This window comes from Geotrypetes seraphini, chromosome 1 (assembly GCF_902459505.1).
Source record: "Geotrypetes seraphini chromosome 1, aGeoSer1.1, whole genome shotgun sequence".
In the NCBI taxonomy this organism is placed as follows: Eukaryota; Metazoa; Chordata; class Amphibia; order Gymnophiona; family Dermophiidae; genus Geotrypetes; species Geotrypetes seraphini.
Window position 1 is genome coordinate 360,242,594 of NC_047084.1, and position 23,845 is coordinate 360,266,438.

Sequence of the window (23,845 nt, forward strand, 5' to 3'; positions counted from 1 at the left end):
TAGAGAGATTGGTAAAGGATTTTGGGGATACCAAAACCCAGCGGTTACCGGAAGATAGGCCTAGGCCCCCTTTGAAGTCCTCGTCATCTAGACCTCGTTTCAGGGAGGTGAGGAGGTATAGGTCTGGGAAACCGTTCTTTGGTTCCGCGTATGGTGCCTTTTCTTCGGCTAGACCTAAGGGTCGACAGAGAGGTTCCTTTCGTACGACGAAACCTGCTTCCGGTCAGCCAGCTCGTACCCCGGCAAGTCGCGCTCCTCAATGACGGGGTCTTGGCCCCCTCTGCTTTTCCATTAGGGGGACGCCTGACGGCGTTTTGGGCGGAGTGGGCCAAGATCACGTCAGATCGTTGGGTGTTGGATATTATTCAAGAAGGGTACAAGTTAGAATTCGCCGCTCCCGTCGCCGATTCTTTCTTGGTATCCCCGTGCAATGGGGCGGCCAAGGAAGATTCGGTCCGCTTAACTCTTCAAAGTCTCCTGGATCTAGGGGCGGTAGTACCTGTACCGCCGGAAGAGGTAGGCCGCGGTATTTATTCCCTTTATTTTGTTGTACCAAAAAAGGGGGGTTCCTTCAGGCCAGTGTTGGATCTAAAAGGAGTCAACAATTTTCTCAGTGTTCGCCATTTCAGGATGGAAACGGTTCGCTCGGTGATTGCGGCCGTACGGCCGGGAGAGTTTCTCACGTCCCTTGATCTCAAAGAGGCGTACCTCCATATTCCAATCTGGCCTCCGCATCAGAAGTTTCTGAGGTTTGCGATCCTCGGCCAGCATTATCAATTTCGGGCTATGCCCTTTGGCCTGGCAACGGCTCCCCGCACCTTTTCGAAGGTGATGGTGGTGGTGGCTGCCTTTTTGCGCAAGGAAGGGATTCGGGTACACCCGTACTTAGACGACTGGTTAATCCGCGTGTCGTCCAGGCAAGAGAGTGTGGCGGTAACTCAACGGGTAATCTCGCTCCTTCAGTCGCTAGGGTGGATCGTCAACTTTCCCAAGAGTTCTCTGTCCCCTTCTCAGTCTTTGGTGCACCTGGGGGTCAGGTTCGAAACTGGCCTAGGAATAGTGTTTCTACCCCGGGAACGGGGAGAGAAATTACAGTCTCAAATTCGAGGGCTTCTCGGGTCGCCCAATCCTCGGGTTTGGGATTATGTTCAGGTTCTGGGCTCGATGGTGGCGACTCTGGAAGTGGTTCCCTGGGCTCGGTTCCATATGAGGCCCCTGCAGATGTCGCTTCTTTCTCGGTGGTCCCCGGCATCTCTGGACTATTGTTGCCGGCTCCGTTGGAGTCCTCGGGTGGCTCGCGGCATGCACTGGTGGCTGACCGAGGTCCATCTGTTCCGGGGCATGCCGCTAGCGACGCCGGATTGGGTCGTGATTACGACAGATGCCAGTCTCCGAGGATGGGGGGCTCAGTGCCGGCAAGCTTCCGTGCAGGGTGTGTGGTCCTCGGGAGAGGCACAGTGTTCGATCAATCTGTTGGAACTGAGGGCGATAAGGCTTGCGCTACGAGAGTTTCAGGCCATGATTCAGGACCATCCGACCAGGATCTTTTCGGACAGTGTCACGGCGGTGTCATATATCAATCATCAAGGGGGGACTCGGAGTCCTCAATTAGCCGAAGAGGCGATGCTGCTGTTTCAGTGGGCGGAAATGCATGTTCCGCTTCTTTCAGCAGCACACATTGCGGGTCGCGAAAACATTCAAGCGGACTTCCTCAGCAGGAATCGTCTCGATCCCGGCGAATGGGAGTTGTCTCCGAGGGCGTTCGAGCTGCTGGTCCTTCGGTGGGGGCTGCCAGACATGGATCTCATGGCCTCATCCCGCAACACAAAGCGGCCGCGGTTCTTCAGCAGACGGAAAGAGAAGGGCTCGGAGGGGGTGGACGCTTTAGCTCTCCCGTGGCCTCCGAATTCCCTTCTGTATGTATTTCCCCCTTGGCCGATGATCGGTCGAGTCTTACAACGCATCGCTCTCTTTCAGGGCAGGGTGATCCTGGTAGCTCCAGATTGGCCGCGTCAGTCTTGGTACGCGGATCTGATGCAACTCGCGACGGGCGATCGGTTGAAATTCCAGGTGACTCCGGACTTGCTGACCCAGGGTCCAATCTCCATGGACAATCCGGCCCACTTTGGTCTTACGGCCTGGCTATTGAACGGTCGCGGTTGAGTAAGAAGGGCTATTCGGATCAGGTTATTGCCACTCTTCTTCGAGCGAAGAAGATTTCTACGTCTACCTCTTATGCTAGAGTTTGGAAAGTTTTTGAGACTTGGTGCGGGAAGCAGAGTATTGCGCCCTTCCAGGCGTCTCTGGCGGCTATTCTGTCTTTTCTACAGGAGGGCGTTTCTAAAGGGTTAGCCTATAACTCGATTAAGGTTCAGGTGGCGGCCATTGCATGTTATAGGGGCCGGGTGTCGCGCTCGTCAGTAGCATCTCACCCGGACGTGGTGCGATTCCTTAAGGGGGTTCACCATATCCGTCCGCCGGTACGGCGCACCTGTCCAGCTTGGAATTTGAAGCTGGTACTTACTAGGATGCAGGCGGCGCCGTTTGAGCCTCTGTCGGCGGCGACGCTAAAGGATATCACATTAAAAACTGTATTTTTGGTAGCTATGGCGTCTGCAAGACGAGTGTCGGAGCTGCAGGCGCTGTCTTGCAGGGAGCCTTTTTTGCGCATTTCGGATGCTGGGTGTCGGTGCGGACGGTGCCGTCCTTTCTTCCTAAAGTGGTTTATTCGTTTCATGTAAACCAGAGTTTATTCCTCCCGGCCTTTCGGAAGGAGGATTGGGGGGCGCGTTTCGCGTTATTACGGTTACTGGATGTACGCCGTATGATTCTTCATTATTTAAGTGTGACTAACGACTTTCGCCGGTCGGATCATCTCTTCGTGGTATTTGCAGGGGCAAACAAGGGTATGGCGGCGTCAAAAGCTTCGATAGCTCGTTGGGTAAAAGAGGCTATTGCGTCGGCTTATCTGTTGGCAGGGAAGATCGTGCCGGAACAGCTTCGTGCACATTCCACTCGGGCATTGGCAACGTCGTGGGCAGAGTCCGGTGGTATGTCTTTGGAGGAAATTTGCCGGGCGGCCACTTGGTCGTCAGGGAACACCTTTTCTAAGCATTATCGGCTGGACGTGGCAGCCTGTGCGGAGGCAAATTTTGGCGCTTCGGTGATTGCAGAGGCGACTTTGGCTTCCCACCCAGTTTGAGGTTGCTTTGCTACATCCCACTGGTCTCTGGATTCATCTGCTGCTTTGCAAAGGAATGTAAAATTATGTCCTACCTGTTAATTTTCTTTCCTTTAGAAGCAGCAGATGAATCCAGAGCCCCACCCAGATGGTCTCTCTCTCTCTCTCTCTCGCTTGTTCTTTGGAATTCTGAGTTCGGTTGGGAGATTGTTGGTGATTATTATTAGTTTCTTACATTTCTGATTACAAGATTTTTCACTGGAATGAAGTTTTTTCCTTTGGTTTGAAGGTTCATGCTCCTTTATTGGGATGCTGGGGCAATATGCATAACTGATTCAACAGGAGGAACACCAGGCTATAAGGCCAACTGGAAATCAGTTCTCTATCTCCACCTGCTGGTCGATGTGAGCTATATCCCACTGGTCTCTGGATTCATCTGCTGCTTCTAAAGGAAAGAAAATTAACAGGTAGGACATAATTTTACATTACTTACCGTAACAGGTGTTATCCAGGGACAGCAGGCATATATTCTCACAACCCGCCCGCCTCCCCGAGGTTGGCTTCTTTGCTAATTAAGTGAACTGGAGACCACGAGGGGATGCACCCCCTAGTGGAGCAGGAAGGCACGCATGCGTGGAGCAGCAGAGCAAACTTAAATCTTCAATCAAGTTTGCTTGAAAATGCTTCCGCATCGGGGCTCCGTAGATGACGTCACCCACATGTGAGAATATATGCCTGCTGTCCCTGGATAACACCTGTTACGGTAAGTAACTGTGCTGTTTGGTAGAGCTTGTAATGAGAAAAATAGTGTCAAGAGAGATGCTGAAAAAGGGAACCTTAAACAGATCATGAGCAATAAAACTTCCACAGTTTTAACATGAAAATGGCCTATCAATGTAAGAAAAGTACTTGGCTCAAAAGAACTCAGCTGACACATGCGGTAAGCGGATAGTTTACCAGAGAAAGTGAAAGCAGATAAGGCAAAATATAAGCACGGTATGTTTAGAGAAGGTGAATGTGAGAAATGCTACTCACCAGGTACTGACTTGCAGATGAAAAAAGCATCAATATGAACTGCAGCCACTGACTAAAGGTTTGAAAAATAATAGACTAGTTAGTTATTAAGTGCTGTGTCTTAGCTGAGAAAGATAAGAGGATAAAGATAATCCCGAACTTATTGTCTCAGTTTGGGGGGGTTGGGGAAGTCATAGTCATTGTGTGGCAATAATCTAAAATAAGGCTCAAGAGTGCATGTGTACTGGATTGAAATACTGGTAAAGTATGATTAAGTCACCAAAGATGCTGAATTGGGACCTATTCAAGAATGTATAACATAGTAGAAAAGTCTCCACTGGTTCAAAAACACTACTAACTAGTAAGATGTATAAAAATGTAATGCTTTTTATTAAATCTCAAAGGAATTCTACTGCAAGTGATGAAATGTAATAAATGTTAAAATAAATTCCATGGTGTTTTAGAGACAGGTTTTGAAGCTATGCCATTGATATCCTTGTTCTTATTGTGTGGATTTTTGCTGCAGCCTGAAGTGGATGAAGACATTGTGAAATGGCTGTCCTGGACTGCACGTGGCTTTTTAACACCACTGGCAGCAGCCGTGGGAGGAATTGCAAGCCAGGAAGTCTTAAAAGCTGTGACTGGAAAGTTTTCTCCTTTGCAACAGTGGGTTAGTTCCCTTGAAATTACCATTTTTCTCTTCTAATGCAGTGCATCAAAGGAAAATAAAAGGCCACGGGTTAAAGAATAAGGCCCCAATGCTCAAAAGCTTTCCGTGCCAATAAGACTTGTTAAAGCACTCCTCCCAATGCACAAAAGTGTACTCCATGGCTGCTAATGATCCTCAGAGCAGTTACTGAGAACCCTGTGCAAATGCATTTCAAGGAGCTCATTATTATTCTAATGAGCTCTCCTTGTGATGCACTAAAGGGAACACCCTCCCTTTAACAAAGAAATTTTTTCGGCAGCTGTAGAGCTGTCGGTAGCTACTGTGCCTGTGTTGTGCATTTACACAACACAAGCACAACAGCTGTGCCCTCCCCAAACCCTAAAAAAAAAAAATCAAACACCACACAGCTAAGCAGACAGCTTCTGTTCTCCCTGCTGGTTCATCTTGAATCATGGCTCCGGAACCCTTATCAGTTGAGCCAGCAGAAGGAGTCCCGATCAGCTGAGCTGACAGGATTTCCTGAAGCCACAAAGCTCTTCCCTTGAACAACTGAATCAGAGCCACGATCAAGATGAGCCAGTAGGAGAGAGAGAAGCAATGGCAGGACAAATACAATACAATTTTTATTTGTGCACCGCAAATACCTCAAAGAAGTTCTAAGTGGTTAACACAATATTCTTTAGCAACTCTCCAGACCTGTATGGGCTTAGATCTTTACAGATGGGTTATATCTCATCATGACCAGCAGGTGGAGACTGCGACCAAAATTTGGAATAGTACATAATAGGTGATTCCCTAATTCCATCAGTTTTTTCTCAGTCTTGACAGCAGGTGTGAGTGAGTTGTACCAATCTCCCTTGGTTAGGGCTGTTGGAATTTATTAGGGCTCCTAGTCCCTGTTTTTGTGACAGACTGAATTTGGGTGTGCCCTGTTTGGGGATCTGTCCAACCCCAGGGGTGTCACATCTGGTGGGTCCCGTGCTGGGTCCCTCCCCCCCTTTCCTCCACCTCCCCAACATTTTTGTAGAGGTGCCTCCTGCACATATTCCCTCCATGACTGAACATAAGTATTGCCTTTGCTGGGTCAGATCAGGGGTCCATTGTGCCCAGCAGCCTGCTCCCGCGGCGGCCCTCCAGGTCCTTGACCTGTAAGTTCCCACCACCTGAATTGTTTATGCCCTAATCCTGAAGTACCCTGTATAGTACCCCTCTATCTATACCCTGTAATCCCTTTCTCCTTCAAGAAGTCATCCAAGCCCTTTTTGAAACCTATTATTGTACTCTGTCCTATCACCTCTCCTGGAAGTGCATTCCAGGTATCCACCACCCTCTGAGTGAAGAAGTACTTCCTAGCATTCGTCTTGAATCTGTCTCCTTTCAGTTTTTCCGAATGCCCTCTTGTTTTTGATGTCCCCGCTAGCCTGAAGAATCTGTCCCTCTCCACCTTCTCTATACCTTTCATGATTTTATAGGTCTCTATCATGTCCCCTCTAAGTCTCCGCTTTTCCAGGGTAAAGAGCCCCAGCTTCTCCAGCCTTTCGGTATATGCAAGGTTTTCCATGCCCTTAATCATTTTTGTTGCTCTTCTCTGGACTCTCGAGCATCACCATATCCTTTTTAAGGTGCGGCGACCAATATTGAACGCAGTACTCCAGATGCGGGCGCACCATTGCTCTATACAGCGGCAGGATAACTTCCTTCGTTCTGGTAGTGATACCTTTTTTGATAATGCCCAACGTTCTGTTCGCCTTTTTTGAGGCCGCTGCACATTGTGCCGCTGGCTTCATCGTTGTATCCACCAATACCCCAAGTCTTTTTCAAGTTTGCCTTCCCCCAATACCCTCCCTCCCATCGTATAGCTGTACATCGGGTTCCCTTTCCCTATGTGCAAGACTTTATATTTCTCTACATTGAAGCTCATCTGCAATCTTTTTGCCCACTCACCCAGCTTGTTCAGGTCACTTTGTAGATCTTTGCATTTCTCAACAGTTCTGACCCTACTGGAGAGTTTTGTGTCGTCCCCGAATTTTATAACTTCACACTTTGTCCCTGTTTCCAGGTCATTAATGAATATATTGAACAGCAATGATCCCAGCACTGACCCCTGTGGGATACCACTCGTGACCCCTTTCCAGTCAGAGTAGTGTCCCATTACTCCTACTCTCTGCTTCCTGTCCGCCAGGCAATTTTTGACCCATCTGTGCACATCCCCTTCCACCCCGAGGTAGGCAGAGTTCTTTGCGTTGCTTGGCACCCCGGCCATGTGATACTGGTGGCTCTGGACTGGCCTAGGTGCCCGTGGTACGTGGATCTGGTTCGTCATCTTGTGTCAGATCCTCTTCTGCTGCCCCTCTCGTCCAATCTTCTGACTCGGGGCCCCATTCCAATGTTCGATACGGGTTCCTTTTATCTTACGGCTTGGCTCTTGAGAGGGAGCGCCTAGGTAAGAAATCTTATTCAGATAAAGTGATCTCTATGTGCGTGTTTGGCGTATTTTTGAGGAGTGGTGTGCTACTCGTAGAGTGGTTTCATTTTATACCTCTTTGCCTTGCATCTTGGAGTTCTTGCATAATGGCTTGTGCAGGGGCCTGGCCTGGTCTTCTCTCCGGGTTCAACTTGCAGCTTTGTCTGCGTTTCGCGGTTTGCTGCATGGTAAGCAGACGTGGTATCCGGACGTGGTTCTCTTTTTTGCGGGCGGCAAAATTGCTTTGGCATCCAGTGCAACCTTCGGTTCCAGCCTGGTATCTCAATCTGGTTCTGTCCATGCTCGTGCACCCTCCCTTTGAGCCCCTGGGTTCCTGCTCATTGAAGGACCTTACTCTCAAGGCGGTTTTCCTGGTGACCATTACTTCTGCGAGACGCGTTTTTCTGAATTGCAGGCTTTCTCTTGTAGGCCGACCTTCCTGGAGTTTTCTAGGGAGCATGTTGTGCTGTGGCCTGTTCCTTCCTTTCTGCCGAAGATGGTCTCACTTTTCATGTCAGTCAGTCTGTGGTCCTCCCGGTCTTGGGTAGTCAGGAGGGCTCTTCGAAACAGAGGTAGTTGCACAAGTTGCATGTCTTGTCGATTTCTTCGCTCTTTTATATTCAGTGAATCTAGGAGTTCCGGAAATCGGATCATTTTTTTTTTGTCCTTTTAGTGGGTCTTCGTAAGGAGGGCGCTGGATCAAGGAGATTATCACTTCCGCATACCTTCTTCAGAAGAAGCCTGTTCCGGAATTTCTCAAGGCTAATTCCATTCGGGGTCAGGCAGCTTCTTGGGCGGCGTCTTTTGTGCCTCCAGTGGCTATCTGTAAAGCTGCGGTTTGGTCTTCTCTCCATTCCTTTGTGCGACGCTACCGTGTGGACTTTCAGGCGTGTTGGGATGCGATGTTCTGTGAGCGTGTTCTTGTGGTGGCCCTCTGGGGATCCCACCCATGATGGGTACCCAAATCAGATGGGATTTCACCTAAATCACTCAACAGAACTATCAATCCTCAGACTTATCACTACTATCTACTATTTCCTACACCACCGCAAATTTGTTCTCTTAATATCACTCAACCTATCAGCATTGGATACCATCAATCATGTCCTCCTACTCACCCATCTCGCTAATTGCGGAATCTCCGGCTCTGCTCTCCTTTGGTTCACCTCTTATTTTGAAGATCACAATTTCAAAGTGCATTGCAAAGGAACATCATCCCCAATCATCCAATCATATGGCGTTCCTCAAGGCTCAATTCTTTCTCCCCTACTTTTCAATATCTTCCTTGCTCCTCTTTTAACCTTAGTCCAAGCCGATGATATTCAACTTCTACATCCCATCAACCCTTCAAACATCTCTGACATTCTCAAAATCAACTCCAAACTAGACAAAATCAGTAACTGGCTCCAAGCAAACAAATTATCCCTTAATATAACTAAATCTCGAGGCCTGTTCTTCCCAACAAAAAGTAACGAAACCCTAAAAGGGCAAATCTGCATAGATTCCTGTCCAATTCAAATGGAATCCAAAATAAAATTGCTAGGTGTCATCCTTGATAAAGATCTTACATATCATGATCAAATTAGCTCAGTGACCAAAAAATGCTTCTATAAACTCCACCTCATTTGTTCCATAACTTCAGTATTTGACACAGCCTTTATTCAAACCTTGATCCACTCACTGATAATCTCTCACCTAGACTATTGCAATTCTTTATACTACGGCATTACTCAAAAAGAAACACGTCGACTACAACTCATCCAAAATACTGCTATCAAACTAATCCATAAAGCTAGAAAGTGTGATCATGTCACTCCTCTCCTTCTAGAAACACACCGGTTACCATTTCACATCATTTGACATATAAAATTCTTTTGCTTGTTTTCAAAATCAAACTTACCCGTTCTCCAGCTTTCCTCGATAAACACATCTTTCCTTTCTCCTCATCTAAGTCCCTCAGATCAGCTGATCAAAACTTGCTAATCGTCCCTTCAATTAAAGATCTCTATTATACTAGAAACACAAATTTCTCTTGTCACAGCTCCCACACTCTGGAATGCCATGCCACCTCACCGCCGTCACAAAAATTATTTAAATAAATTCAAAACCATGTTTAAAACTTTTTTATTTCAGGACGCATTCCAAACAACAAGATCATTTTTTCTCCAACCGCAATATCCTTCCTTCATCCTCTAATAAGAACCGCTTCTATGAAGTGACCTCCTGTTCCCTGATGTTTTTTCCCATCCCCATATCTCCTCTTATTTTTATTTTTTTGGTGTAATTATTACTCTACCCATTCCCTATCTCCTTTCGCATCATTTACGTCAAATGTAATCGTCTTAACTTTGTTCCTATCACCCCTCTTTTATTTTTAAAATTTTATGTATTATTATTTTTAGAATTGTAAACTGACCAGATACGTGTCTCTAGTTGGTATATCAAAACTTAAATAAACTTGGAAACTACGGCTTTGGTACATCCCATCAGTGAACTGGACCAGTCTGGAGAGTTGCTAAAGAAGGGGAAATTAGGTTCTTGCCTGCTTGCTAATTTTCTTTGCTTTAGACTCTCCAGACCGGCCCAGTCCCCACCCTGTCTATCTGTTCTTTTGGGATTCGCATGAAGAGTGTATGTTTTTTCTTCAGGTCCTTGTATTTTCTAGGGTCAGGGAGATGAAAAAGAACAGTGACAATGGCTTAGCTGGCATAGTTGGTGAGCTGTGGGGACGTTTGCTGAAGGGTTTTTTCTATGCAATTTCTAACAGTATTGTTCTATGTTAGTTGTTACTCCAATTAGGAGTATACTTAGTACTTGTTAGTTCTATGTTAGTTCTATGTTAGTTGTTACTCCAATTAGGAGTATACTTAGCACTTCTCAGTTCTGCTTGTCTATTCAGCAGACTGAATATACTAAGGGGAAGCATAGCTATTTGTATTACAGCCAAAAGGTTTTGTCTCAGTCTCCACCTACTGGTTATGGTGAGCTGTTACCTATCAGTGAACTGGGCCGGTCTGGAGAGTCTAAAAGAAAGAAAATTAGCAGGTAAGAACCTAATTTCTCCTTTTTAAAGTGGGGTTGTCAGAAAGAAATGCATTGCATCTCCCACCCCTTCCTGGTCCACCTTTAGTCCCCCCAAATTGGAGTGTTGGCTACACCCCTGGAAGGCACATAAGGAGAGTAGTAGGAGAGGAGGTTGAGAGCAAACATGAAAGAAAGCAATGACTATAAGTATAGAAGAGAACAAACACTTTTTGTGAGTGGGGAAAATGCATTGCAGTTGCTACTATGTCATGACAATAAGTAGATATGACCACACAAGCAGTGGCCTTGATGAGGTGTCATTGTGATACGCTTTAAACAATACAGCTGTCAAGTCAAAATGTGTGGTGATTTGATGGTGCACTTAATGTTAATGTAACTTATCGATTTTGGTATCTCTATTTCAGCTCTATATTGATGCTATAGATATTGTTGAATATTTGGAGCATGCACATTGTGAAGAGTTTCTTCCAAGGTAAAATTACTTGTTTCTAATTATAACTTATATTTTCATAAGTATAGCACATCTATATAATTCAGATTTATTTGTCAAACAGGGGTTTGAAATAATGTTTTATTTTTCTACCATTGTCTGGTTATTTGATTTTTTATTTTTAATGTTATTGGTCCCATCTCTGGTTTCTACGTTCCTCTGTCTTCTCTTTACTTTTTTGCCAGGGGCTTTTCTGTCCATATGACATTTCTTCTTTCTCCATATTGTGACCAGTCAGGCTCTGTGCCTGCCAAGGTCCTTGAGGTGCCGGTAGGAAAGGGGATGCCCAGGGCCCGGCCCTGTCACTTTGTGGATTTCCCGGAGCCTACTAACCATCCAGAGTCAGGGGCTGGGAAAATTCCTCACAAACCTCGGGAACACAGCAGAGCTAGGACCCAGGAGAGCCAGAGAAAAGCAGGACCTGGAAGCAAGCCAAAGTCCTATTATCTAGGCCACCACCGGGGGAGCCAGAGAGAGGAGCAGATACCTGCTGATTCGGGTAGAGCAGGGCGTGTTCTTCCCCTTGAAAAGCCAGCAGGGCTCCACAAGCTTTTAGACAGGTTAGGGAAGAAGCTTAAGGTTCTCCCTACCGAGGATCTGCCTGGCTCAAGCAGTGGTAATGGCTGTAACCCCATGGAGGTTGAGGAAGCAGGAATGCCCTCAGAATTTCCAGTAGCCGATGATGAGACTGTCATGGAGGTACAAATGGAGCTTTCCCTGAAGAGGTATGTGGAGCCATGGAACTGATGGACGTGGGAGTGACAATTAGCTGAGCCTGAGCTGAACCACTGTGAGTTGTTTTTTGCGTTTTTTTTTAACTCCTATTTTGTAGCTAGGTTCTTTACCTGCTCCTAGTCACTTTCAAAGACTTTTCGGAACTGCACAATTGTTTGATATAATAAGAGTGAATGGGGAAAAGTTTGCTACTAACCGTGTGGGAATTTTGAAAGCTGTTCTGTGTGCTTTTGAAAAGCAAACTTAGTGGACTCCTCTTTACCCAGCCCTGCTACAATTTTGGGCTGGAGGCTTTATTTTGGATGTATTTGCCCTAGAGATTAGAGTGAAAAGGCATATATCTGGGAACTGTTTTTGGATGCTATGAACTGGACTTACCTAAGCCCTGCTGAGGAGCAGACTTGGGAGAAAAGGAAGCTATATTATAAAGCTGCTCTGTGAGAGTGTGAATCTCAGAGAGGACTGTTTCATTAGGAATAGAAATCCTGAAGGCTGCCAGAGTTTTCCTCTGGCCTTGTTTTGTTTCCAGTTTTGAACATTTGTTTGTTGCTTTGAACTTTATGCCATTCTGAACTTTATTTTGACAGTAAATTTTGCATTATTGCCATACAAACAACTGTGTTTGTGTTTTGATTAAGTTCCTTTGAAAATCCAGTCTGAGTGGCACGCTAGTGTACTGTTGGTGGCCACTAGAGGCACTGTAGAGTCCCGGCCAAGGGCTGCAGTGTGGCTACAATATCCATCATCCATCTTCCCTTTGTGTTCTTGTATCTGTGCTTCACGCATGTTCAACATTCTCCCTTCTCCTGCCCACATCTCTATTCTGTATCCCTATTACCCCTGTCTCCCTGATCCTTTGATGTCCTCATGTCTAGCATTTCCCTTCTGTGTCCCTATCCTTCCCCAAGTCCTGCTTCATCTTTCCTCTGTCCCCCCATAGGACATAGTAAATGACAGCAGATAAAGACTTGAATGGTCCATCTAGTCTGTCCAATAATTACATTAAATTGTCTTTTCATTAGCACTCTACAGACAGTTAATCTTTACAAGTGAGTATATATCCCAATCATGACCAGCAAGTGGAGACTGAAAACAAAACTGTGGAATAGTACATAAGAGATACCTTCCCCTATTCCTATCAGTCTTCTTTCAGTCTCCAGCAGGTGTTGAGTGAGCTGTACCCATCTCCCTTGGTAGGGCTGTTGGAATTTGTTTAGGGGTTTCTAATCCCTGTTTTTGGACAGATTGAGTTTGGGTGGGCCCTGTATGGGGGTCTGTCCTACCTCAAGGGTGTCAAACCCAGTGGGTCTCGAGCGGGGTCCTTCCTCCCATTTCCTCCACCTCCCCACATTTTTTTAGAGGAGCCTCAGCAGTAAGCCTGGCCCCCTAAATCAAGCAAGGCATATTGCTTTGAGAGCCTGTGGAGTCTGTTCTGGGGAAAAAAAAAATCATAAGGTAGTGCCAGTCTGAAGGGTTGCTTCCCTTTAACTTTACTGTATTTTACTGTATTTTTGTACTAACCAGCACTTTTCTTCTAGCTAGGTCACGTATGGAGCAATTGAGCCCTTCTCAGGGGGAGTGGAGCACAATTTGGTCCAGACGCGAGGCACTTGCGGCCGGCCTGAAAACTGCTGTTTGGGCTGGTTCGGTATTGGAGCTCCGTCGGCAGCAGCTGCAGGCGCCCAGAGCTCCCCGCTGATAGTGCCTTGCGAGTCGGCAGGGAGCAGTGGGGAGGCCTGGTTTTCTTCAATCGCCCACGGAGGGATTCCATTGACTACCGACGGTCAGGGGACAAAGGATTCCCTCTCAGCTGATTTTTTTTTTTTTTAACAGCTGATGCCAGCTTGCCTGCTTTAGCGGCTAGGACTGTTCAGGCTTCCCAGCTGCTACAGGCCCAGGAAGGGATGTTTTTTATGGGAATTTCGCCATTTTCTCTGTCTGGCCCCTCCATTTTGCCTGCAACCTCAGGTGATCTTCCCCCTATATTGGAAACACAGGGGCAGGTTTCAGCTGGGTCCCCTGCTGTAGCAGGGAGTCCCATGGGACCCTCGGGGGGGTTTTCCCCTGATTTACATTTTTCTTTGTGCAGGGCCTATTTTCAGGTGGCTAGGGGTCCCACATGCGCCCAGGGGGGTTCGGAGGGTGGGTTCCCTCTGCAGCCCCTGTGGCTTTGCCTCCTTCTTCTCCTTTGGCGTCCCCTCTTCCTCCTCTCTCATCTGCGGATTGGTGGTCAGAGAAACGTGTTGGCCTGACTGAGGACCTGGACCCTTTTTAGGAATTCCAGTATCCTCCCGAGGGGACGGCTGCTGGCGGCGGCGCGTTGGGTTTCCCGCCTTCCGGCAACAAGGTGTCCGTGGTGTGCCTTTTTCAGAGGGATGAGTTCCCAGACCTGTTTAAGCAGGTGTCCTCGGTGCTGCGTTTTGAGGAAGCGCCACCGGAGACCCTTTGTGTGGGGGACCCTCTTCTAAGGGGGATCTGTACTGTTTCTCGCTATTTTCCTCTGCATCAGGATTTTCGGGATATTGTACTGGCACAGTGGAATACACCGGAGGCGCCGTTTCGATTAGCGCACACCATTGGCTCTTTGGTATCCCATCCAGGAGGTGGATAAGGCTACTTTAAAGTCACCAGTGGTGGACACGGTGATCTCAGCGATTTCTAAGCGGCATACCATGCCTGTTGAAGGCTGTTCTGCCTTACGGGACTCTGAGGAGCATAAGTTGGAGACCATTCTTAAGCAGAATTTTGATGTCTCTGCCTTGGGGGTCCAGACGGCTATTTGGGGGGTGGGCTGGTGGCTCGCGCCGTATTTTGGTGGGCTGAGTGTGTCCTGGATCATGAGTCAGATGACTGGTCCTTGGTGGATCAGGAGGTGGCAAAGATTGAGATGGCTACCTCATTCCTCTCGGATGCTCTCTATGACTTGGTGCGGACTTCGGCTATGTCTCTGGCTTTTGGAGTGGCCGCGCATGTACCTTGTGGCTTTGTACTTGGTCGGCGGATGCCGCATCCAAAACTCAGCTTACCATATTTCCCTTTCAGGGGTCTTTTTTGTTTGGAGAGGACTTAGACAAGTTGGTTCAGACTCTGACGGACTCTAAGGTGCCTCGCCTGCTTGAGGACCATGCCCGCCCAGCGTCTTGGGGTGGCACTGCCTGCGGGCTTTTGCAGGAGTTCCGCAAGTATCGCCCTGGGCGTGGGGCTGCTACTTTCCAGGCTTCCGGGTTTTCTCGGGGTCGGTTTTATTAGCACATGCAGTCCTTTCGGTGGGCCCGTCGGGGGACTGGGAATCCCTCCGCCAGTTCCCCCGCTACCCGTCCTGCACAATGACTCGTTGTCAGCGCCACTGTTGGTTCCGGTGGGTGCCTGGCTGCGTGACCTTTTGTCCCAAATGGGCCCAGATCCCATCCGATCAGTGGGTCCTGGAGGTGGTGTGGGACGGTTATGCTCTAGAGTTTGCCCGCTCTCTGCCAGATCATATCTAGCCTCTCCGTGCCAGGCAGCATGGAAGACGCTGGCCTTTCGCCAGACCCTTCAGCGCTTGCTAGATCTCAAAACAGTTGTTCCAGTGTCCCCTCAGGAGTGCGGCACTGGCAGTAGGAGAGATGTCTTGGAGACAAGTGATAGGGAGGAAGGGGAGAGGTGCTTGGGGGGAGAGAATGGTGAAGGTATGGGTAGAATGGGGGGGAAGTTTGAATTGGTTTTGTGGCTGTGTGATTTTAAGTATGGATGTGATGGGAGAATGATGAGTGTAGGTATGAAAGGGATATCTAATGTTATAATGGGAAGGTTAGAGGTGGGGTAAAAGCAATACTGAGATGTCTGAGTTGAATGTGATAACTATAAATGTTAGAGGCCTGAATTCTCCCTTAAGAAAATGTTTGGTAAAGGAGGCGTTGCAATTAAAAGCATCAATATGTTTGATTCAGGAAACACATTTGAAGAAAAAACATCTGCATTTATTGAATACTAAGCATTTTCCTATTTGTAAAGTAGTATCATATCCACTTAAGAAAATCTCCGGGGTGGCTATTATGATCTCAGGGAAAATTTAGGCCTCAATTATAGAACACTATATAGATGTGGAAGGTAGATTTTTGATACTTCATGTATCTTTATATGCACCAAATGAAAACCAGCGAGTTTTTTTTCAGTTATTACAAGATAAGATGATGAGTATGCCCACTGGATTATGGATAGTAGGGGGAGAATTTAATGTAACTTTATTCCCTCCATTAGATAATACTGGGAGGACTAATTATTGTAGAAAAGATCGGAAAGAATTACAAGGGATGTTGAAAAATTTGGGATTGTTTGATACATGGAGGCTAGGGCACCCTGGGAAATCTCAATTTATGTATTATTCCCATGTATACAATATATACTCATAAATTTAATTTTATTTTTTTTGGAAAAGCATCTTGCCTCAGATATGAAGAAGGTAGAAATAGAGGCTCAGTTGTGGTCAGACCATGCACCAGTGGTTCTGTCATTGAATATAAAGGAATTTGGAGACAAAATGAAAGTGTATTAAATAATGAGGCAATATTAGCAGAATTAAATCAACTCATTTTGGAGTACTTCATTATAAATAATACATCTGAAGTGGCTTTGAGTGCGGTATGGGATGACTTTAAAGCTTTTATTAGAGGCCATTTATTGAAATAGGCTGCTAGAATGAAAAGACAAAAAACTCAAAATGACACTCGGCTACGGATACTACTTAGAGAATTAGAAGAACAATTTATTAAAACACCAACAGATTCTTTAAAAATTAAGTTAGAATTAACACAAACAAATTTAAAACAATTATGGGTGGATAAGGTGCAATATGAATTTAAATTAGCTTAACGTTCATTTTTTGAGGAGGGAAATAAGGCAAAGAGATCCCTAACATTTATTACACACCTGAAAAATACAAATGGTCAGGTAATATCTGAAATAGGTGAGCTGAGGGATAGCTTCTCAATGTTTTATATATATATCAGAAGTAAAACATGATTACCAGCTAGCATTGCAATATTTAGAAAAGTCACCATAAAAAAAATTAGAGAGATCAAAATGATCAGAATGAAAAGGAGATATCAATGGAAGAAATACAAGGAGCTATTAGATCCTTACCATCAGGGAAAGCTCCAGGCCTAGATGGCATTACAGCAAGATTTTATTAACAATTTATAGGTATATTATCTCCAATATTACAAGACATATTTAATGATATCCTAAAAAAGAGTGAAATTCCACAATCTATGCTGGAAGTAGGAGTTAGTCATACCAAAACCGAGGAAAGACCTGTCCTTATGTAGTTCATTTAGGCCTATTTCTTTAAGTATCGATGCTAAAATATTAGCAAAGATACTGGCGACTAGAATCAATAAGGTTTTGGACCAATTGGTATGTGAAGATCAAGCGGGATTTGTTCCAGGTTGATCCACTGGAGATAATATTAAATGAACAATTGAAATCATGTAGTGGGTTAAACATAATACTCCATTTGTATTGTTAACTGTCGACACTGAGAAAACGTTCGACAGGGTGGAGTGGGGATTTTTGTTTCAAACTCTTGAGTATTATGGATTCGATTCTAATATGAGACAATGGATATCGGCCTTCTATTCTAATCCAACAGCTAGAATAAAAATAAATGGGGGATATTCAGAGGTGTTTCCATTATATAGGGGTACACGTCAAGGGTGTCCCCTATCTCCAATTCTATTTGCATTAGTAATGGAACTGCTAGCTGCAACAATTAGGTATCATTCAAGTATTAAAAGGGTTAATATTGCAAGGGAAGAACATAAAATTTCATTATTTGCAGATGATATTTTGTTGACAATTGGGGATCCAGTGGGATCACTTCATGCACAGTACAAGTGTTAACAGAATATGGGTTACTATCAGGATTCAAAATGAATGCTTCAAAATCAGAGTGCCTGAATGTAAATCTGGATAACTTAATTGTATCACAACTGCAGAGTTCCCTCCCCTTTGCCTGGGCAGAATCTTACATAACAATATTTAGGGATAAAAATCCCGTCTGATCTTTCACGATTATATCAGCTGAATTGTGGAAACCTCTTTCAGGATTTATCAAATGATTTGGATAGCTGGCATAGAATGAGTCATTTCTGGCTGGGGAGAGTAGCAATATGTAAAATGATGTTCTTTAGCACTCTCCAGACCAGTAGAGGTTAACTTTACGATTGGGTATATATCTAATCATGACCAGCAGGTGGAGACTGAAAACAAAACTTTGGGACAGTATATCCTAGCCCCTCCTCTCTATTTCCCTCAGTCTTCTTTCAGTCTCCAGCAGGTGTTGAGTGATCTGTACCCATCTCCCTTGGTAGGGCTGTTGGAATTTGTTTAGAGGTTTATTGTCCCTGTTTTTAGCCGGACGGAGCTTGGACGGACTCTGTTTGGGGGTTCGTCCGACCTCGGGGGTGTCAAACCCGGCGGGTCACGAGCGGGGTCCCTCCCCCCACTTCCTCCACCTCCCCATATTTTTTTAGAGGAGCCTCAGCAGTAAGCCTTGCCCCCTAAATCAAGCAAGGCATATTGCTTCGAGAGCCTGTGGAGTCTGTTCTGTAAAAAAAAAAAAAAAAAAAAAAATCCTGAGGTAGTGCTGGTCTGGAGGGTTGTATCCCTTTAAGAAAACTGTATTTTACTGTATTTTTTCAACTAACCGGCACTTTTTTACAGCTAGGTCGCGTATGGAGCAATGAGCACTTCTAAAGGGAAAAAGTGCTCATTGTGCTCCAGACGCGAGGCACTCGCGGCCGGCCTGTGCAAGCGGTGTTCAGGCCGGTGCGGTGGAGGAGCTCCGTCGGCAGCGGCTGCAGGCGCCCAGAGCTCCCCGCCGATGGTGCCTCGCGAGTCGGCAGGGAACGGTGGAGAAGCCCGGTCTTCTCCGTCCGCCCACGGAGGGATTCCCCGAGCCGCCGACGGTCGGGTTTTAGAGGATTCCCTCTCAGCTGATATTTTGACAGCTGATGCCGGCTTGCCTGTTTTAGCGGCTGAGACTATTCAGGTCTCTCAGCCGCTTCAGGCTGTGGAGGGAGCTGTTTTGGCGGGAAAGACGCCATCTTCTCTGTCTGGCCCCTCCATTTTGTCTTCCACCTCAGGTGACCTTCCCCCTGTTTTGTCTAAGCAGGGGCAGGTTTCTGCTGGGTCCCCTGCTGTGGCAGGGAGTCCCTTGGGACCCTCGGGGGGTTTTTCCCCTGATTTTTTCTTTTCATTATGCAAAGCCTATTTTCAGGCGGCTGGGGGTCCCGGTTGCGCCCAGGGGGTCTCGGGGGGTGGGGTTTCCTCCGCGCTCCCTGCGGCTTTGCCTCTCTCGTCTGACGTGACGTCCCCTCCGCCGCCTCTCTTGTCCAAGCGTCCGCGGGTGTCGTGGGACGAGGATTTGTGGTCGGAGGAACGTGTCGGTATGGAGGAGGACCTGGACCCTTCTGAGGAATTCCAGGACCCTCTGGAGGGGACGGAAGCTGGCGGCGGGTTGTCGGGTTTCCCGTTCTCCAGTGACGAGGCGTCCGTGGTGCGCCTTTTTCAGAGAGATGAGCTGCCTGACCTTATTCAACAGGTTTCTTCGGCTTTGCGTTTTGAGGACGCGCCGCCGGAGACTCCGCGTGTGGGGGACCCTCTGTTACGAGGGATCCGTTCCGTTTCCCGCTCTTTTCCTATGCATCAGGATATTCGGGATATTATTCTTGAGCAGTGGAAAACGCCGGAGACGCCGTTTCGGCTGGCGCGCAGCATGGCTCGCCTGTATCCCATTCCTGAAGGGGATCGGGCTACGTTAGCTTCGCCAGTCGTGGATGCGGTGGTCTCGGCTATTTCCAAGCGGCATACCGTGCCTGTTGAGGGCGGTTCTGCCTTGCGGGACTCTGAGGAGCGCAAATTGGAGACCATCCTTAAGCAAAATTTTCAAGTCTCTGCCTTTGGGGTCCAGGCGGCTATTTGTGGGGGACTGGTCGCTCGCGCCGTGTTTCGGTGGGCGGAGCGGGTCTTGGATCGAGAGTCTGACGACTGGTCTCTGGTGGATCAGGAGGTAGCAAAGATTGAGATGGCTGCCTCATTCCTCTCGGATGCTCTGTATGACTTGGTGCGGATCTCGGCTAAGTCCATGGCTTTTGGCGTGGCCGCAAGGCGTGTGTTGTGGCTGCGCGCTTGGGCGGCGGATGCTGCGTCCAAAGCTAAGCTTACTAAATTTCCCTTTCGGGGGTCGTTTTTATTTAGAGAGGACTTGGATAAGTTAATTCAGACTCTGTCGGACTCGAAAGTTCCCCGTTTGCCGGAGGACCGTGCCCGCCCGGCGTCTCGGGGGGGTGCGGCCCGGGGGCGTTTGCGGGAATTTCGCAAGTATCGCCCTGGGCGTGGGGCTGCTTCTTTCCAGTCTCCGGGGTTTTCCCGGGGTCGGTTCTTCCAGCGCATGCAGCCCTTTCGGGGGGCCCGTCGGGGGGCAGGGAACCCCTCCGCCGGTTCCCCCGCTTCCCGTCCTGCACAATGACGCCTTGCCGGCGCCCCCCTTGGTTCCGGTGGGGGCCCGGCTGCGCGACTTTTTTCCCAAATGGGCCGAGATCACGTCCGATCAGTGGGTCCTGGAGGTGGTGCGGGACGGTTATGCCCTGGAGTTCGCCCGCTCTCTGCCGGATTTTTTCCTCGCTTCTCCGTGTCAGACTCCGGGGAAGAAGCAGGCTTTTCGCCAGACCCTTCAGCGCTTGCTAGATCTCAGGGCAGTAGTTCCGGTGCCCCCCCCGGAGTGGGGCACGGGCAGGTACTCCATTTACTTTGTGGTGCCCAAGAAGGAGGGGACTTTTCGGCCCATCCTCGATTTGAAAGGGGTCAACAGGGCTCTCAAGGTTCCCTCTTTCCGTATGGAAACGCTGCGGTCGGTCATTCTGGCGGTTCAGCCGGGGGAGTTTCTCACTTCTCTCGATCTGACGGAGGCCTACTTGCATGTTCCTATTCGGACCTCTCATCAGCGTTTCCTGCGCTTTGCGATCTTGGGTCGGCACTATCAGTTCTGTGCGCTTCCCTTTGGGCTGGCCACGGCTCCCCGGACGTTCACCAAGGTGATGGTGGTCGTCGCGGCAGCCTTGCGGTCGGAGGGCATTCTGGTACACCCCTACCTGGACGACTGGTTAATTCGGGCCAAGTCGTTGCAGGAAAGCTACCGGGTTACGGCTCGGGTGGTGGAGTTTCTCCGGTCGCTGGGCTGGGTGGTCAACCTTTCCAAGAGTCGGTTGGTTCCGGCTCAGCGTCTGGAGTACCTCGGGGTGCTGTTCGACACCTCCTTGGGGAAGGTCTTCCTCCCAGAGGCCCGGGTGAGCAAATTGCAGTCTCAGATTCGCCTGCTTTTGGCGTCCCGGTGTCCTCGGGCGCGAGATTTCCTCCAGGTCCTGGGGTCGATGGCGGCGTCCCTGGACGTGGTGAGGTGGGCGCGGGCCCACATGCGTCCTCTTCAGTATGCTCTGCTCCGGAGGTGGTCTCCCCAGAGGCACGGGATGGATGTTCCGGTTCCCCTGCGAGGCTTGGCGCGCTGCAGTCTGCGTTGGTGGCTCCGGACCCCTCACCTAGTTCAGGGGGTGGGTCTGGATCTTCCGCAGTGGACGGTGCTCCTTACGGATGCGAGTCTCCTGGGTTGGGGGGCCCAGTGTCTGGGTCACTCTGCTCAGGGAACCTGGTCCACGGAGGAGGCCTCCTGGTCGATCAACGTGTTGGAGACCAGGGCGGTCCGGCTGGCGCTGTTGGCTTTCCACTCCCTTTTGTTGGGCAAGTCGGTCAGAGTCCTGTCGGACAATGCCACGGCGGTGGCTTATGTCAATCGTCAGGGGGGCACCAAGAGCACTCTGGTGGCGCAGGAGGCGGCTCGGCTCATGGTTTGGGCGGAGTCGCATCTTCTGGACCTCTCGGCCTCTCACATTGCCGGGGTAGAAAACGTTCAGGCGGACTTCCTCAGTCGTCACTTCTTGGATCCGGGAGAGTGGTGTCTCGGCGCCGAGGCGTTTCAGTTGCTAGTGCATGCTTGGGGGCAGCCCCTGATGGATCTGATGGCTACAAGTGGCAACGCCAAAGTACCCCGCTTCTTCAGTCGTCGCAGGGACGGTCTGGCCGAGGGTCTGGATGCTCTGGTCCAACCGTGGCCAACGGAGGGGCTGTTGTATGTGTTCCCTCCTTGGCCATTAGTAGGCAGAGTACTGCTTCGCATTGTTCGCCATCCGGGGCTGGTGGTCTTGGTGGCTCCGGATTGGCCTCGTCGTCCGTGGTATGCGGATCTGGTGAGGCATCTGGTGGCGGATCCTCTTCCTCTGCCTCTCGAGTGCGATCTTCTGGCGCAGGGTCCCATTCCCATGTTCGACCCGTCTCCCTTTTGTCTTACGGCTTGGCTCTTGAAAGGGGCCGCCTGAGTAAGAAGGGATATTCCGACAAGGTGATCTCTACACTTTTGGGGTCCCGGAGGCTTTCTACCTCTCGGGCTTATGTACGGGTTTGGCGTCTTTTTGAGGAATGGTGCCGAGCGCGGGGAGTGGTCTCCTTTCGCGCTTCTCTGCCTAACATTCTAGAGTTTTTGCAGGATGGCCTGGATAGGGGCCTGGCCTGGTCTTCTCTTCGGGTTCATCTGGCGGCCCTGTCGGCTTTTCGGGGGCTGGTGACAGGTCAGCGTTTGTCAGCCATTCCTGATGTGATTCGCTTTCTTAGGGCGGCCAAGTTGCTCAGGCCTCCCATAAGGCCCTCGATTCCCTCTTGGGATCTCAATCTGGTTCTCTCTGTTCTAGTGCGCCCTCCTTTCGAGCCGTTGGATGGCTGTTCGTTGAAGGACCTTACGCTGAAGTCGGTCTTTTTGGTGGCCATTACTTCCGCTAGACGGGTGTCGGAGCTACAGGCTTTCTCTTGTAGGGCTCCCTTCCTGGAGTTTTCAAAGGAGCGGGTTGTTTTGCGGCCTGTTCCTTCCTTTCTGCCGAAGGTAGTTTCTCCTTTTCATGTCAATCAATCGGTGGTCCTCCCGGTCTTGGGTAGTCGGGAGGGTTCTTCTGAGCAACGACAGCTGCGCAAGTTGGATGTCGGTCGGGTCCTCCATGCTTATGTGCAGCGGACCCGGGATTTTCGGAGCTCCGATCATCTCTTTGTGCTTCTGGCGGGTCCTCGTCGGGGGGCTGGCGCTTCTAAGGCTACTATTGCGCGCTGGATCAAGGAGACGATCGCTTCCGCTTATCTTCTGAGTCAGAAGCCGGTTCCGGAGTTTCTCAAGGCTCATTCCACTAGGGGTCAGGCGGCTTCTTGGGCTGAGTCGTCGCTCGTGCCTCCGGTGGATATTTGTAAGGCTGCGGTTTGGTCCTCCTTGCATTCATTTGTTCGGCATTATCGGGTAGATGTTCAGGCGCGTCGGGACGCGGTGTTCGGTGAGCGTGTTCTGGTATCGGCCCTTCGGGGGTCCCGCCCGTGAGAGGGACTGCTTTGGTACGTCCCAATCGTAAAGTTAACCTCTACTGGTCTGGAGAGTGCTAAAGAAGGAGAAATTAGGTTCTTACCTGCTAATTTACTTTCTTTTAGCTTCTCCAGACCAGTAGAGGTCCCCACCCTGTCTGTTGTTGTTGTTGTTGGGGCTGTTGCGCGGGCAGTTTTTGGTTTTTGCTGCGGGTTCTAGTATTTTTCTAGGGCCGGGGAGAATTGAAGAACAGCGGCTGTGGCTCGGCTGGCTTAGCTGGCGAGCTGTGGGGACCTTCTTCCTTCGGGAATTTCTCCTCTGCATTTTCCAACAGCATTTTTTGGGTATGTTATTTGTTACTCCTTTCGGAGTATTGTTTTTTCTCTCTGTTGTTTCCAGTTCTTGGTTCTGCTTGGCTATTCGGCAGACTGAGGGAAATAGAGAGGAGGGGCTAGGATATACTGTCCCAAAGTTTTGTTTTCAGTCTCCACCTGCTGGTCATGATTAGATATATACCCAATCGTAAAGTTAACCTCTACTGGTCTGGAGAAGCTAAAAGAAAGTAAATTAGCAGGTAAGAACCTAATTTCTCCTTATTACCTAGATTCTTGTATCATTGTCAGCCATTGTTTCTTAAAATTCCCAGATTGGCTATTAGATCTCTGCAAAAAAAATGTTTGATTACATTTGGCGAAGGCACCCACATAGAATCTTATTAGGTCTCTACAAAAAAAATGTTTGACTACATTTGGCGAAGGCGCCCTCCTAGAATCTCACGAGCTTTGTGATTAAGTCCTAGAACTAAAGGTGGGCTGGGG

At 48.6% G+C, this 23,845-nt stretch overlaps 1 protein-coding gene across 4 annotated transcripts in view; it reads left to right on the forward strand.

Moving 5' to 3' along the window:
• Positions 1–23,845, forward strand: part of UBA6 (ubiquitin like modifier activating enzyme 6) — a 328,373-nt gene that overhangs the window by 114,566 nt on the left and 189,962 nt on the right. For all 4 annotated transcript variants that reach the window (XM_033914779.1, XM_033914755.1, XM_033914773.1 and 1 more), the window contains 2 exons: positions 4,722–4,865; positions 10,779–10,846. In XM_033914779.1, the coding sequence (XP_033770670.1) occupies positions 4,722–4,865; positions 10,779–10,846 (212 nt within the window). The remainder of the gene's footprint in view (positions 1–4,721; positions 4,866–10,778; positions 10,847–23,845) is intronic.